This window comes from Oncorhynchus mykiss, chromosome 13 (assembly GCF_013265735.2).
Source record: "Oncorhynchus mykiss isolate Arlee chromosome 13, USDA_OmykA_1.1, whole genome shotgun sequence".
NCBI classification, from domain to species: domain Eukaryota; kingdom Metazoa; phylum Chordata; class Actinopteri; order Salmoniformes; family Salmonidae; genus Oncorhynchus; species Oncorhynchus mykiss.
Genome location: NC_048577.1, coordinates 16082289 through 16099076, shown reverse-complemented (window position 1 = coordinate 16099076; position 16788 = coordinate 16082289). Strand labels below are relative to the sequence as shown.

At 43.8% G+C, this 16788-nt stretch overlaps 1 protein-coding gene across 5 annotated transcripts in view; it reads right to left on the bottom strand.

The window, feature by feature from the left end:
* LOC110485768 (potassium voltage-gated channel subfamily KQT member 5) overlaps positions 1-16788 on the bottom strand; it is a 138165-nt gene that overhangs the window by 4944 nt on the left and 116433 nt on the right. The window contains exons 7-15 of one of the 5 annotated variants that reach the window (XM_036940424.1): positions 16538-16633; positions 15303-15397; positions 13919-13945; positions 10009-10068; positions 7517-7740; positions 3969-4080; positions 3049-3180; positions 2672-2779; positions 113-239 (exon numbers count right to left, since the gene is read on the bottom strand). In XM_036940424.1, coding sequence (XP_036796319.1) covers positions 113-239; positions 2672-2779; positions 3049-3180; positions 3969-4080; positions 7517-7740; positions 10009-10068; positions 13919-13945; positions 15303-15397; positions 16538-16633 — 981 coding nt within the window. Of the gene's footprint in view, positions 1-112; positions 240-2671; positions 2780-3048; positions 3181-3968; positions 4081-7516; positions 7741-10008; positions 10069-13918; positions 13946-15302; positions 15398-15648; positions 15751-16537; positions 16634-16788 lie in introns of all 5 variants that reach the window. The other 4 variants (XM_021556927.2, XM_036940425.1, XM_021556928.2 and 1 more) reach the window with 4 other exon arrangements.

Genomic DNA, 16788 nt, shown 5'->3' with positions numbered 1-16788 from the left:
TTCAATTGAGCCCCCATCCGTATAGGCCAATTCCCACGAATGTAAAAGGTGAACCACACATAACTCACCATATTTAATGAACCAGCGTTTAAGTTCATGGAAACCCACTGACCTGCCGTTCCACTTTGCAGACACGACCCAGCATACTCATGTCCTCCAGCAGGTCTCCATCAGACAGCAGCTTGTCCCGGATCTTCTTATCCAGAGGAACCTGGCCTTTACCCAGGATCTGGTCCACTCTGGAGGGCACAGGAGACATAGTGTTAAAGAGAGGGTACAGAATGGTGCAGGACCAGAGGATGTCCAGTAGGCAGCCTGCCCGAGAAGGAAGAAGGAAGGAAAGAGAGTTAGAGTTGGAATTGGTCCTCTGTGAGAATGCAACACTTACTGTAGAGGCCCATACTGCTCACAAGGATATATACCGGCTCGGTTTACTGTGTCACTAGAGATGTATGTTGCAAGTGTATCAATATCAACAGCATGCCACTGGACACACACACTGGTTGAATCAACGTTGTTTCCATGTCATTTCACTGAAATGAGGTGGAACCAACGTGGAATAGACGTTGAATTGAAGTCTGTGCCCAGTGGGATGTCAGTACACCTTTTTTCATCTAAGAGTAAACTTTAGAAGCCAAGAAGAAGAGGCGAATGTATTATCTACTACTGGATTTGAAATACAAAATGGATGACCTTAAATTACAAGCATAGTTTTTATTTGTATTTAAATATCATTTTACTACACATTTGGATTTTCATTTGAGATGTTTATATGAGATAATTAATATTTTCCATGACTCAAGAAGCTCTCGACCAGACATTTTTTATTTTATGTTTCTACCACATGGTGGCTCACTGCTCACTCATTTGGTAAATAAGGCCTTTCAAATTCAGTGAAAGTTTAGGGCCTAGATTTAATCAGATCAAGTGTTAACCGGCTATAGCCGACACCCGCATAGCTGACGTTTTGGCGGTGTCGGCGGTGGAATGGCATTGGAGCTGTAAATCGGTGAGCAGCTGCTCTTGTGATCATTGTCAAGAAGCCACACCTCCCCACTCGCGTTAGAAGTTCAGAATGAGAAAGTGTCGGCTATATAGAAATAATGAAGCTCTAATTAAAAAATAATTTAACCAAATAATGAGGATTTTTAACAGCCTAATCGAGGTGTAGATTACATCTCACATTCCAGAATGCAAACTTAATGAGACTCCGTGCAGCCAATGGTAATGTCCGTTATAGCCATAATACCGGGATCAACTTGTGGATTTGATCACTCTAACGCAATTCCACCGCCGACACCGTCAACACATCAGCTATGCGGGTGTTGGCTAAAGTGAATCTGATTGAATCGGCCATAAGTTTAAGAGAAAACTCAGAGAGAACTCAGTTGACAGGAATGCAGAACAGAAGAAACATCACCAGGAGGAATCTAGAAACTGAACCCATCAACAGTCCCAAATGGATCCCCCGTGCAAGATATACTGTCAACCTAGACAGGTAAGATATACTGTCAACCTAGACAGGTAAGATATACTGTCAACCTAGACAGGTAAGATATACTGTCAACCTAGACAGGTAAGATATACTGTCAACCTAGACAGGTAAGATATACTGTCAACCTAGGCAGGTAAGATATACTGTCAACCTAGGCAGGTAAGATATACTGTCAACCTAGACAGGTAAGATATACTGTCAACCTAGGCAGGTAAGATATACTGTCAACCTAGGCAGGTAAGATATACTGTCAACCTAGACAGGTAAGATATACTGTCAACCTAGGCAGGTAAGATATACTGTCAACCTAGGCAGGTAAGATATACTGTCAACCTAGACAGGTAAGATATACTGTCAACCTAGACAGGTAAGCTATACTGTCAACCTAGACAGGTAAGATATACTGTCAACCTAGACAGGTAAGATATGCTGTCAACCTAGACAGGTAAGATATACTGTCAACCTAGACAGGTAAGATATACTGTCAACCTAGACAGGTAAGATATACTGTCAACCTAGACAGGTAAGATATATTGTCAACCTAGACAGGTAAGATATACTGTCAACCTGGGCAGGTAAGATATACTATCAACCTAGACAGGTAAGATATACTGTCAACCTAGACAGGTAAGATATACTGTCAACCTGGGCAGGTAAGATATACTATCAACCTAGACAGGTAAGATATACTGTCAACCTAGACAGGTAAGATATACTGTCAACCTGGGCAGGTAAGATATACTGTCAACCTAGACAGGTAAGATATACTGTCAACCTGTGCAGGTAAGATATACTGTCAACCTAGACAGGTAAAATATACTGTCAACCTAGACAGGTAAGATATACTGTCAACCTAGGCAGGTAAGATATACTGTCAACCTAGACAGGTAAGATATACTGTCAACCTAGACAGGTAAGATATACTGTCAACCTAGACAGGTAAGATATACTGTCAACCTAGACAGGTAAGATATTAAACTGTCAACCTAGACAGGTAAGATATACTGTCAACCTAGACAGGTAAGGAAGATATTTGCGATTTGAAAACCATGCAGTGTTTCTTCTTGCAAACAATCAGCTAGTCCACATGCAGGGAATGAGGAGAAAGTCAAGAGGATCTGAGGAGAGGAGTGCGTGAGAGGTGTGTGTGAGGGGCGTGAGGGGGTTAACTCTGACCCCTGCGTGGAGTTCTTTCTGCCCTGGCTGTAATACATGGGCAGGGAGGGAGAGGAAAAGGTCTTGGCTCGGCTGCTCAGGGGCTGGGGCCCCACTATCATGTCCAGCCTGTGGGGGAAAGTGAGGACACACACACGCACGCGCACACACACACACACACACACACATAAATATGAATGTATGCACACAGACTCGAACATATGCACACTCACATGAAGACAAAGACATACTGCTTACATTAGTGGCTAAGCAGTGAATACACATGGGCAAACAGCTGCTAGCTAAGCTTTTTCATGCATTTTATTGGAAGGTCTAAGTTAGAGAGTGTGACTTTGTGAGCACTTTGTCCATGCGTGACAGTGCATTATTGTTCTCACCGTGTCTGCAGACTCTTGATGCGACACAGCATGTCCAGGTGTCCGGCGGAGTACTGCTCTATGACGTCCTTCACATCATACGGACGCAACGTCTCCTTAAACTTCTTCTTTGCCACGTGGAACTTCATTATCCTGGATGGACCAGATCATGTTCATTAAATACCAGATGAAAGAACATTGCCTGAAACAGGTAGGGACTACGTGAACGTGTCTAACAAGAAACGCTCGTTTTTATTTCCCGTTGAGAAAATTTTCGCTACGGTTTGTCCTAATGAAAGCGATCCAGCATAGGAGGGAATCTCAATGCAGTTCGTCAATCTGCCATAAGAGGGAGTCCTCAAACAAAGAAGGACATTGACCTCGAGTAACACACGCCAAGGTACTGAGATCTAAAACTATCCAATAGCAACAGCAGAAACAGCTCTTCTTTCTCAACATAAATACATGACCGCTCATCTGGAAAATCATTTCATAGTTCAAAAGAAAATATTCCTGTGAAGTTGCGAAAGATCTGAGGTAAAATCAGTCTTTACCTCACTGTTTACCTGAGCTGTGTAGCACGTAAATCTAGCCCTTTGAGAGAGTGTAGAGGGGAGCTTAGTACATACACCTGTGGGCCCCATACAGCGGAAGAGGTTGAATATGAGAGGCCCTTACTGCCCAATGTGAGGATCAAAGTGGTAAGACTGATGGAAAAGACATGTAGTAATGTATCCACTGGCTAAAACCATGGCGGGAAGTAAGAGAGATTTTGAAGCTGCCTCTCACGGTATGGATTAGGGGAAAGAGTTCGGAGGTTACAATAAGAAGAAAAAGGTCACACTAAGGCTCTGATGACATACTTGAGTGAGGGCAGCAGGTGTGTTTGTGTGTGAGTGAGTGAGTGAGTGAGCGAGCGAGCGTGCGTGCGTGTGTCTCACCTGACGGCTCGGATGACAGACTTGACGGAAGGCAGCAGGTCCTCCACAGAGATCTCACAGTGACACCCCTTGTCATCACCGAACCCATCCTCAGTGGTCATGTTAGAGTCAGCTAGAGAGAGAGAGAGAGATGGAGGGAAAGAGAGTTTGAGTTATAACATACCTTCATTATTTTTATGACGGAGACAGAAAGAAAGAGAGATGGAGGGAAGGAAGGGGAGAGGGAAGAAGGGGAGGGAGAGAGGGAAGAAGGGGAGGGAGAGAGGGAAGAAGGGGAGGGAGAGAGACAGTGGTGCGCATTGATGCCAAGGGGAGCCAGGCTTTCCCAAATATTTTACAAAAAAAACCATATATTTTGTCTCTCTGTGTTTTAATGGTTTTCCATCAATTCGCAAGTGGCTGAATCTCACCGGAGAAATCATCAGAGCGAGGGAAACAGAGCCCTTCTGTCTCAGTATGTGTAGCCCATCTATCTGATGCTGTGTGGACCAAAAGAGTATGACATGTTGTGGCAGTATATCTATTGAACCTTTATTTAACTTGGCAAGTCAGTTAAGAACAAATTATTATTTACAATGGCGGCCTAACCCGGAAGACGCTGGGCAAATTGTAGGCTGACGTTAAGTAGCCAGCTAACTTCGCTGGTTCATTGTTGCCCATGCGAGGAAGTTAGGCTAACAAGCGTTTTAACTAGGTAGCCTATGACAACAAAAACTAAACGTGTACTATATGACAGAGCCACAGACCGTTTAACCAACATGAAAGAGAGGAGGATGGCATCGGTTTTCAGCTAGTCTACAAGTAGGGTGAGTCCAAACTTCTACTTTTTACTTACTTAATTACTTACTTACTTACTTACTTACTTACTTACTTACTTACTTACCTACTTACTTACTTACTTACTTACTTACTTACTTACTTACTTACTTACTTACCTACTTACTTACTTACTTACTTACTTACTTACTTACTTACTTACTTACTTACTTACTTACTTACTTACTTACTTACTTACTTACTTACTTACTTACTTACCTACTTACTTACTTACTTACCTACTTACTTACTTACTTACTTACTTACTTACCTACTTACTTACCTACTTACCTACTTACTTACTTACTTAATTACTTACTTACTTACCTACTTACTTACCTACTTACCTACTTACTTACTTACTTACTTACCTACTTACTTACTTACCTACTTACTTACTTACTTACCTACTTACTTACTTACTTACCTACTTACTTACTTACCTACTTACTTACTTACCTACTTACTTACTTACTTACTTACTTACTTACTTACTTACTTACTTACTTACTTACTTACTTACTTACTTACTTACTTACTTACTTACTTACCTACTTACTTACTTACCTACTTACTTACTTACTTACTTACTTACTTACTTACTTACTTACTTACACACACACACACACCCACACACACACACACACACACACACACACACACACACACACACACACACACACACACACACACACACACACACACACACACACACACACACACACACACACACACACACACACACACACACACACATTTGTACCATTTGTTTTCAGTGTATTCAAAAAAGCATACTGTATTTAGCCTTGTTGATTAAATGTTTAAGTTGGAATGGTGTTGAAATAGCAGAGGCAATGCTCCTGTTGTCTTTGTGTTGACTTCTAAATCATACTTGAGTAAAAGTAAAGATACCGTAATAGAAAGTTACTCAAGTAAAAGTGAAAGTCACCCACTAAAATACTACTTCAGTAAAAGTATTCAAATGTATGGATAGCCAGGGGCACACTCCGACACTCAGACATAATTTATAAAAGATGCATTTGTGCTTAGTGAGTCTGCCACCCCAGAGACAGTAGGGATGACCACGTGTTCTCCTGATAAGTGTGTGAATTTCACAATTTTCCTATCCTGCTAAGCATTCAAAATATGAGTACTTTTGAGGAAAAAGTATTATATTTTAAGTACTTTACACCACTGGTTGCAGGTCATATAACTGTTCATTACATGCAACATTTGCTTTGTGGACTTCCCCCGGCCCGACGTTGCTCTCCGGTTTTGTGATGAAACAAATGTACGTGTAGTTGAATTTATGCCTTATTGTATATCACGGCAACGTATGAACGAATGGGTTGTAGAGCAAACAACGCAATCATCCCAACATTGGTTGTAATATGTTTTTACTGGCTTGGCTTCCACAGGGATTTTACCCACGCACAGCTACTGGAGAGAGAGAGAGAGAGAGAGAGAGGGAGGGAGGGAGGGAGGGAGGGAGGGAGGGAGGGAGGGAGAGAGAGAGAGAGAGACAGAGAGAGAGAGACAGAGAGAGAGAGAGAAAAAAAATGGAAAAATTCTTGTTTTCACAAAAGAGTCCACAGTATAGTTTATGAGTGGCCTGAGTTACGACATAAAGCACACCAAAGCGGGCCAGGGGTTAGAAGTGGTAGAGTGCAGATCAAACAAATTTCCCCCTGACCAATAGAAAACTTTTTATGACCCCAGGTTAATGCTATTTGTAATGTTACAAGGCAAGCCTTTGGAGGATTGGTGTGTGTGTGTGTCAGCCAGCATCAATCTCTGCTCTCATTATTTCAGAAAGTGCTGTAGCTGGTTCTTGGCAAAGCCATTTAATCCATCTGGCATACTGTATATGCAACAATCCATTTACCATATACAACATGATTATTGTACGGTTGTGTAAGGTCAGTGTCATATACAGTATAGTCAGTAGTCCTCACTTTATCCAAAACGTCTCTTAGACCAGATTCATCTGGATAAATCCCCTATTCCATTTCTATCCATCCTCAACATAATGTGCTGGTAATAGTGTTATTATGGTAATAGTGTTATTGTAGTCCACTATTGGTATAGACCTACTTCATTCTAGAATTTAGCTGGTGTTCCATTTGACCTAGCTACCTGGTCACTGTGGCTGTTACCCTGCCTTCCTCAGCCAGCTGGCTAGGCTGGATAAAGCAGCACTGCAGCCTCTGCTAGCCCCCTAAGGCTGCTAATCTACAGCATACCCGTTCCCTTCCCTTCCCACCCACCATCCAGAGCACGGTTCAGAGCTCCAGCCATAACCAAGCCAGGCCGGCCAGCCCCACTAGCCCAAACCAGCGCACTGCAAACAGGCATTAACATTCCTCCCGCTGGGCTCTATGGTCTGTGCCAGCTCTGGTCTGGTCTGCCCATAAGACTGGCGGTCTAGGAGTAATCCTTCATAGGCTAGCACAGAGCGCCCAGCCAGAGAACTTAGGGAAAGGGAGTGAAAGCTAGCATGACATTAAGAGTGTGGTTTTAAGTCAATGTAGCTCACCAGTGATCTAAGTATATCTAAAGATATCATGAGATATCATTCTAAAGATGATAACATGTGTAGAAAGTATCAGGGCAAGATTACCATTTTGGTATAAAGGCAAGGGAAATAACATGGTACCAATCAACCCATCTCTTACACTAAACGCCCAAATCCAACTATTGACCAATCACAACAATTCATTAGTTCTTCTCACCATCGGCAGTGGAGCGTGATTGGATCTTGAGGCGGAGGGAGGGTCTGAAGCGGGTGCGGTCGTTGAAGCTCCAGCTCTTCTGGACCTTGGCAGGGCTGGTGCCCTCCGTACCCCCAGCCTCAGTCCCCGGGGACCGCCGGTCGCTCACCGACGTCTGCCGGCTCTTAATACTCTGCCCCCTGGGGCTCGCCATCCGGACACGGTCTTTGAAACTCAGCTTCTGACTGTCATGGGGATGGAGCGATGGAAGGAGAAAGGGGAGGATGGTGTGGAGGGATGGAGAGAGAGAGAAAGGAATGGTGTTAGTGGAACAAAGATATACACACGTACTGTATCAAGATCAAGCACAGGTTCGGGGTCGGGAACAATTAAAACAAAATGCAATTGATTGGAGACTTTTTACAGGAGTCTTTCACCATTTCATGAGTTTGTTCATTCGTTTACCCAATTATTGGTTGCTTCACTGGAGAACAAGGCATTTAAATTAGGTTAGCTTGATGGGTCTATTCATAGACCAGCATGCACTGCAGCCTATTATCCAAAATACAAGCGCACAGCAGGCAAAATGCTTCAGCAGGTTAGTATGCAATTATGATTCTTTATAGCACTCAGCTCACTCCTAAACATGTGACCTCAGCTGGCCAATCCCTGTCTCTCGGACTGGCAGAGTCCCCATTGGAGGAGCTACCATAGAAGAGGTACAATAGGAGTTTGTGCTGGGGAGGATCTTGTATCATGGCTAACCAAAACCACCAAGGGAATAGGGTGAAGTGATGATTTCATGAACCTTTGTGATGAACTATTCATGGGGTCTAATATCCAAGGAGGGACTGCTGAAATGGTGAGGCGCACACGGTGGAGTGCTGAGGTCAGAGGATGGACAATGCTGTGTACAGGGTTTCCAAGTGACAACATGCAGTGGCAGTGGAGGGGCCGTGCAGAGGACAGGCAGCGGGCAAAGGGTAGGAAGCTATATCCAATCTAACCGTGACTGTTTTGGTGGTCATTGTAAATGTTAACGTGACTGTTGATGAAATCATTGTGTCTTTCACGTTTTGGTGATATGAGTGTGAATGGTGTGAATGACAGGAAGTGAGGTAAGAGGCAAGAGTAGTTGATAAAACTTCCAGAAAGATTGCAGTTGATGGTGAAATATCACAATAAACCAGTTAGAAAGCATATCTGGGCCTCCCGGGTGGCGCAGTGGTTAAGGGCGCTGTACTGCAGCGCCAGCTGTGCCATCAGAGTCCCTGGGTTTGCGCCCAGGCTCTGTCGTAACCGGCCGCGACCGGGAGGTCCGTGGGGCGACGCACAATTGGCCTAGCGTCGTCCGGGTTAGGGAGGGATTGGTTGGTAGGGATCTCCTTGTCTCATCGCGCACCAGCGACTCCTGTGGCGGGCCGGGCGCAGTGCGCGCTAGCCAAGGTTGCTGGGTGCACGGTGTAGCCTCCGACACATTGGTGCGGCTGGCTTCCGGGTTGGACGCGCGCTGTGTTAAGAAGCAGTACGGCTGGTTGGGTTGTGTATCGGAGGACGCATGACATTCAACCTTCGTCTCTCCCGAGCCCGTACGGGAGTTGTAGCAATGAGACAAGCTACTACAACAATTGGATACCACGAAATTGGGGAGAAAAAGGGGTAAAAAAAATAAATAAAATAAATTTAATTTTTTTTTTTTTAAAAGCATATCAGTTTTGTTTTGGGTTACCAGATTTTGGGTTACCTGTTTTTAAGACCTTACCAAATAGCTGTTGTACAGTCAGAATTGTAGAATTTATTTTTTATTTTACCAGGTAAGTTGACTGAGAACACACATTCTCATTTGCAGCAACGACCTGGGGAATAGTTACAGGGGAGAGGAGGGGGATGAATGAGCCAATTGTAAACTGGGGATTATTAGGTGACCATGATGGTTTGAGGGCCAGATTGGGAATTTAGCCAGGACACCAGGGTTAACACCCCTACTCTTACAATAAGTGCCATGGGATCTTAAATGACCTCAGAGAGTCAGGACACCCGTTTAATGTCCCATCCGAAAGATGGCACTCTACACAGGGCATTGTCCCCAATCACTGCCATGGGGCATTTTTTTTAGACCAGAGGAAAGAGTGCCTCCTACTGGCCCTCCAACACCACTTCCAGCAGCATCTGGTCTCCCATCCAGGAGCTGACCAGGACCAACCCTGCTTAGCTTCAGAAGCAAGCCAGCAGTGGTATGCAGGGTGGTTTGAGTAATACGAGTTAGTCTACAGTAGGAGAAGTGGTTCAAGTCATAAGACAACAGGCAGCAGTTTCGGGCACTGTCCAAAAGCAGCTCAACATTGTTGCAAAGGTAACTCAGATACTCAGAGAACTCCCAGAACCCATATGCGGCCATTTTGAAAACCACCAAGTTTCTCTCGGATTTCGAATCCATGCATCAATAATAAATTCATAGTCATTCCCAAAATAGTAATGAATACAGGCGGGCAGGGGGGGGGGGGGGGGGGTACCTAGTATGTTTCCGTAGGGTACACCTCCTCAGTAACGTCTGCTTACTACTGAGAACCTTACTACAAACCAGAGGAAAGAGATACGGTAAGCAAATATATATGTTTATAATGTACAGTTCAAAAGTTTGGACACCTACTCATTCAAGGGTTTTTCTTTATTTTTCATATTTACAAAACTATGAAACAACACATGGAAGGAATCATGTACTAACCAAAAAAGTGTATAATATATTTGACATTTGAGTTTCCTCAAAGTAGCCACTCTTTGCCTTGATGACAGCTTTGCATACTCTTGGCATTCTCTCAACTAGCATCATGAGGTGGTCACTTGGAATGTATTCCAATTAACAGGTGTGCCTTGCTAAAAGTTAATTTGTGGAATTCTTTCCCTCTTAATGCATTTGAGACAATCAGTTGTGTTGTAACAAGGTAGGGTTGGTATACAGAAGATACCCCTATTTGGTAAAAGACCAAGTACTTATTATGGCAAGAACAGCTCAAATAAGGAAAGAGAAATGGCAATCCATCATTACTCTAAGACATGAAGGTCAGTCAATATGGAACATTTTAAGAACTTTGAAAGTTTCTTCAAGTGCAGTCGCAGAAACCATCAAGCGGTATGATGAAACTAGCTCTCATGAGGACTGCCAAAAGAAAGAAAGACCCAGAGTTTCCTCTGCTGCAGAGGATACGTTCATTAGAGCCTCAGAAATTGCAGCCCAAATAAATGCTTCACAAAGTTCAAGTAACAGACACATCTCAACATCAACTGTTCAGAGGAGACTGCGTGAATCAGGCCTTCATGGTCAAATCACCTCAACTAAAGGACACTAATAAGAAGAAGACTTGCTTGGGCCAACAAACACGGGCAATGTTTGAGATTTCTGGTTCCAACCGCCATGTCTTTGTGAGACGCAGAGTAGGTGAACGGATGATCTCCACATATGTGGCTCCCACTGTGAAGCATGGAGGAGGAGGTGTGATGGTACTTTGCTGGTGACACTGTCAGTGATTTATTTAGAATTCAAGGCACACTTAACCAGCATGGCTACCACAGCATTCTGCAGTGATACGCCATCCCATCTGGTTTGCACTTAGTGAGACTATATGTTTTTCAACAGGACAATGACCCAAGCCAAGGCTGTGTAAAGGCTATTTGACCAAGATGGAGAGTGATGGAGTGCTGCATCAGATGACCTGGCCTCCACAATCACCTGACCTCAACCCAATTGAGATGGTTTGGGATGAGTTGGATCACAGAGGGAAGGAAAAGCAGCCAACAAGTGTTCAGCATATGTGGGAACTCCTTCAAGACTGTTGGAAAAGCATTCCAGGTGAAGCTGGTTGAGAGAATGTCAAGAGTGTGCAAAGCTGTCATCAAGGCAAAGGGAAGAATCTCAAATCTAAAATATATTTAGATTTGTTTAACACTTTTTTGTTTACTACATGATTCCATATGTGTTATTTCATAGTGTTGATGTCTTCACTATTATTCTACAATGTAGAAAAAAAAATAAAGGAAAACCCTTGAATGAGTAGGTGTGTCCAAACTTTTGACTGGTACTGTATGTGAACATCTTTGTATAGGTTATGAATGTAGCTTCTATGAATGTCTATGTATACTTCTGTAAAGATGTCACATGCCTTCATGTCTGCATGTGAATGTTTATGAAATCTAATCTATACAATCGCCACCTCAAACTAAGTGTATTAATGTCTATGTACTGTATAGTTTATGGATGTTTATATAACTTATGACAGATGACATAGTCCTTTATGTCATGTATATGAAGGCTTTATAAGCACAGCATGATCACTCGGCTTCAATTGCACAAAACTAAAGCGTGACCAGAGATACTGTAGAACCACTATACGTTGTCAACCACTTGCTGACATTTAGAAAGAGCGTGTTTCAAAGCTAATTGAGCTCAGTGGAGAGAGAAAATGAAGAGCCTAGGTATGACAGCGTTTTTAAAAGGCCTATCATTTGATCATTCAGCCCCACTCCTGTCCATGTCTCTCATTTAACCATACTAATTCAGCTGGCTGAGAGAGAGAGAGAGAGAGGGTGAGGGAGGGGGAGAGAGAAGGAGAGACAGGGAGGGAAAAAGAGAGAGAAAGAGGGAGAGACAGGGAGAGAAAGACGGGGAGAGAGGGGGAGCGAGAGAGAGAGAGAAAGAGAGAGAGAGAGAGAGAAAAGGGCGCTGAGTCATATGTGTGGAGGACGGTAAACTTTTAGAACAGGCAACCTGTCGGGCACCAGTAGGCTTTCAGGGCCATCGGCACCTGGTTCAATGACACTCAGAAATGTATTGTTATTTATTTATTTTTCTCCTGCAGTTTTGAGGTGGAGCCCTTGACCATGAGAAGGGTTGTGAATTGAATTCAATAGGTGGAGGATGCTGGAGCTTTGTTCTCTCTCATTCTCGCTCTCTCCCTCCCTCTGTCTCTCCTTTTCTACCGACATGCTTTTCAAGTGTTTGGGTTTGCGTGGGATGGATTCTGTCCTCACCCTCTCAACACTAGGCAACACTGAAAGGTTTTATTTTTTTCTGGTATTCTGTTGACGTTTTACACTTAGTTTGGAAATCTCCGATAAAAAATAAGTACATTCTCGACACAGACAAATGTTTTAGTGGCCCTCAGGTTTTTAATTCTGTTTTTCACTTTAAAGACACACGCATTTTGCTTTACCTACTGTTGTGTAACGACAGCTAAAGCAACATATTACATCACTTCAAGCTCCCACAGAGAGAGAGAGAAAGACAGAGAGAGGGGAGAGAGAGAAAGACAGAGAGAGGGGAAAGAGAGAGAGAGAGACACAGAGAGAGACACACATAGAGAGACACACAGAGAGAGAGAGAAAGAGAGAGAAATAGAGAAAGACAGAGAGAAATAGAGAGAGGGGAGAGAGAGAAAGACAGAGAGAGATAAAGACAGAGAGAAATAGAGAGAGAAAGACAGCGAGAAATAGAGAGAGGGGAGAGAGAGAAAGACAGAGAGAGATAAAGACAGAGAGAAATAGAGAGGGGACAGAGAGAAAGACAGTGTTCTCTCCCTCTTCTATCTTCACTCTGTAATTCAGTGGCTGTGTCACTCAAATCCTGTTATGCTGAAATACACACACAACACACGACTGCAATAAACACAATTATTTTTTAATTTTAGAGAGAGAGCGAGAGAGAAACGACTGCAATCATTTCCTTCCTGAAGAACACCTTAGGTACGGAGAGATGTAGTGAGAGAAAGGGATGAAGGAGAGGAAGAAAGAAAGAAAGAAAGAAAGAAAGAGAGAGAGAGTGAGAGAGAGAGAGGGAATGAAAGGACAAGAGCTGAGAGAGAATAGGGTAGTGGGAGGAATAAAGAGATGGAGAGCGAGAGGGAAGAAAGAATAATAAAAGGAGTGAAAGAAAGATAAACACTGAAGAAAGAGGGGGGAGAGGCCCAAAGGAGAGGTAAATAATGACTAAGTAATGAACTGCTGGCTGTTTCTATAAATAGATCCATTAAGTTAAGAGCTAGGGCCAACAACTCTTAACTAGCTATCTTTCTCTGCAATAGGTCTCCAGACTGCATATTGGCACTTTCAGCAGCAATACACAGTAAGTCCCAAATGACACCCTCCTCCCTTTATAGTGCACTACCTTTGACCAATGTCCTATGGATGGAGAGAGACGTTTGGGACACACCCACACAGTTCTGAATAGCGTCTGAAAGCATTGGCATTTCCATTTTGGTCATTTGGCAGAGCAGACGATCTTATCCAGAGCGACTTGCCATCAGTGTACTCCATACAGGCAGTAGGGAAGACGTGACCCCCAACACACAGGGTTAAGACGTACACCGGTGGTAGTGGTGCGTGTGGATCTGTGCGTCAAGTAGATACACAGAACAAGTAGGAGGTACGCACCTTGTGGACGATTCACCCTGGTCCTTCCTTCAGGTTGAGAAGTGAGAGAGGGGAGAGGGGAGAAAGTGAGGAAATATTTAGCAAAGTCTTCATCGCAAACTTTATCTAATGCAACAGCGAGGAGCGAGATGAGCTCGACGGGTCGTCATCAAAAGAGATGCTGAGGATTTGAGGCAGAGCAAATGACAAGGATGTCACCAGACTAAACAGAAACAAGACTCAAGACACACACACACACATGCATTTCAATGCAGTGTAACTATCCAGGCAAACGCGCTAGCAGTGTGTAGACAGGTGTGAGTCATCAGTGTGTGTGTGTGTGTGTGTGTGTGTGTGTGTGTGTGTGTGTGTGTGTGTGTGTGTGTGTGTGTGTGTGTGTGTGTGTGTGTGTGTGTGTTGTCTATCTGTCAGTAAAGCATGTAGCAGATGGATTCTCCAATATCTCCAGGTTCCACAACATTCCATCTGCACATTTACCAGTCTTGAAACGCTATTGGCAGATAATACCAATACAGGCACTCCAGATCTCCCAATCACACAAGGCTATTCCAGCACAGTGCCAGTCCAATGAGACGAGAGACGGAGAAGTGGCCACACATTCAATAAGGCCTCAGCGTGTAAATGGATCATTTAGACGCTGATTATCGTCAGAAATGGATTGGGCCGTGGTGGACGATCGCTAAATTCACTGCCTCAGTTGAAAGTGGAGTGCAGACAATCTCAAGTATTCAGTGAATCTTAGCTAACTGTGTGTGCCTAAGTTCCAAATGGCACCCTTTTCCCCATGTAGTGTACTACTTTTGACTAGGGCCTGATCAAAAGTAGTGCACTACATAGGGAATGGGGTGTCATTGAGAACGCTACCTTAAACTGTTAGACTGATGGTTTGAGCATATATTGGGAGATATGAATGCTTGTTGTGTCAGCAGGATAGAGGTGCACTGGGGTATTGTCTACATTATTGGTTTTTAGTCATATTTCTTGAGTTCTTGAGTTCACTACAGTTTGGATGAAAAGGAACCTGGACAATATTGGTCTTTTGATGGCTGTGAATGATTTACTTATAATAACATAAGACAAATTATAAAAATATAAATGTATTCATTCACAGAAAAGCAGGAAGTACATAAGTGAAATAGAACTTGAGGTAGAGAGGTAGAGGAGACTAGTAGAAAATAAGTAGCATGGTCCTAGATCAGTTTGTGCTGTCTTGCCAACACCTACGGCCATTGTCACACCAAACGTGCCAAACAGATCTGGGACCAGGCTAGAAAAGAAGAGGAAAGTTAACAGAAATACTTAATTGGAAAAAGAGAAGGGAAAAGACTGCTTAACAGGGGCACAGACACCAAACTCAGACACCAGCTGCCAACGTTGTACCTACTTTGTAGGGCTGCAGGTATGCAACGCCTTCAAATGAGGCTTCCAGGTAGCAATGGAAACCGAGTTCTCATCAGCCGCATAACTACGCCAAACACACTGCATGCAGAACACACAGAAACACAGGTGGAGGAAAAGAAAAAAGAGACAAAAGAGAGAAAAGAGACAAAACAAAAACAAAAAAGAAGAAAAAGAAAGAACAAACAGAGGAATAAAAAAAATGGGGGAAAAACTCTTGATTAGTGATAAAAAAAACACAACAAAGCAATCACGGGTCAAAGGTCACGCGTGAGTGACACGTTCTGTGCATGGGCTGAGTTCGGAGGCCAGGCACGATGGGGGTACATTACATGCCTGTGGGGCTGGGAGGGCAGGAGGCTCACGTGGTAACGCCACGTGGCGCCTAGATACGGCCTGGTAGAGTAGTCGGTGGAGTAGTAGCGCCACGCAGCCTGGTGCGGTGGCAGGATGGAGAGGAGGATAGTTGAAGGGGAGGAAGAGGAGGGGAAAGGAGGTAGAGGAGGAAGAAGAAGTTGGCGAGGGGGGTAGGGTAAGGAGGAGAAGAGGAGAAGCAAGGTAAGAGGAGAAAGCGAAGACGGTAGAGGAGGAGGAAGGCAGGAGAGGAAGCGAGGGATAGAGGGATACACAAAGGAAACCACAAGGTGAGGTCACAAACAGGAAGGAAAAGAGGAAGACGAGGGATGCAGGGAAGGATAGCTAACAGCTTAAGCTTGCCTGCCACTCTTGTGGGTAGAGTGTTAGGAATTGGGGAGAATGGACAGAACCTAGCTCGGAAGCAATGGAGAACCTGGGGTTAGAGGAGGTTACCCTACATGCTGGTTCCTGGGCATGTTTGGAGTGTTTGTGAGGGGGGAAAAAATAGAGACTGGATAACAACAACATTACTTTTAGTTTCAACGTCACCATACTTTGCAACAGTAAGGTAAACCATTGATTCAATCAACGAGAGACAATGAGTATTTATCTCTGGCACAAAAATCTATAATGATGTATTCATATCCCAATGGCAATTTGAATTGACAATACCATTAAAGTGACTATAGTACAAATAGCAGTATTGAAGTAATGAGGCTATGTCCCAAATGGCACCCTATTTCCTTCATAGTACACTATTTTTGACCAGGGCCCATAGGGCTTGGGTCAAAAGTAGTGCACTATATAGGGAATAGGGTCCCGTTTTGGACGTAGCCTGTGATAGATACAACAATTTGCCTTTACCTGGATGAGACAAGCGGCTGGGTTCCTCCTCTTCTCAAAGTGCTTCTGTCTGTGCTGCTCCTGGACCTTCAGGGCAAAGCCTGAGCCCAGTATACCCTGGGAAGACACAGGAGGACATGGGAATCAAACATGCCATTTTGGGTCAATGGCTCATTAGTGACTGTGAACAACATGTGACCATGAAGTCAGATAGGGGAGGTGGTCTAGTAGAGTAACTGAAAGGATACAATCACGTAAGTAGTGTGCGTGTG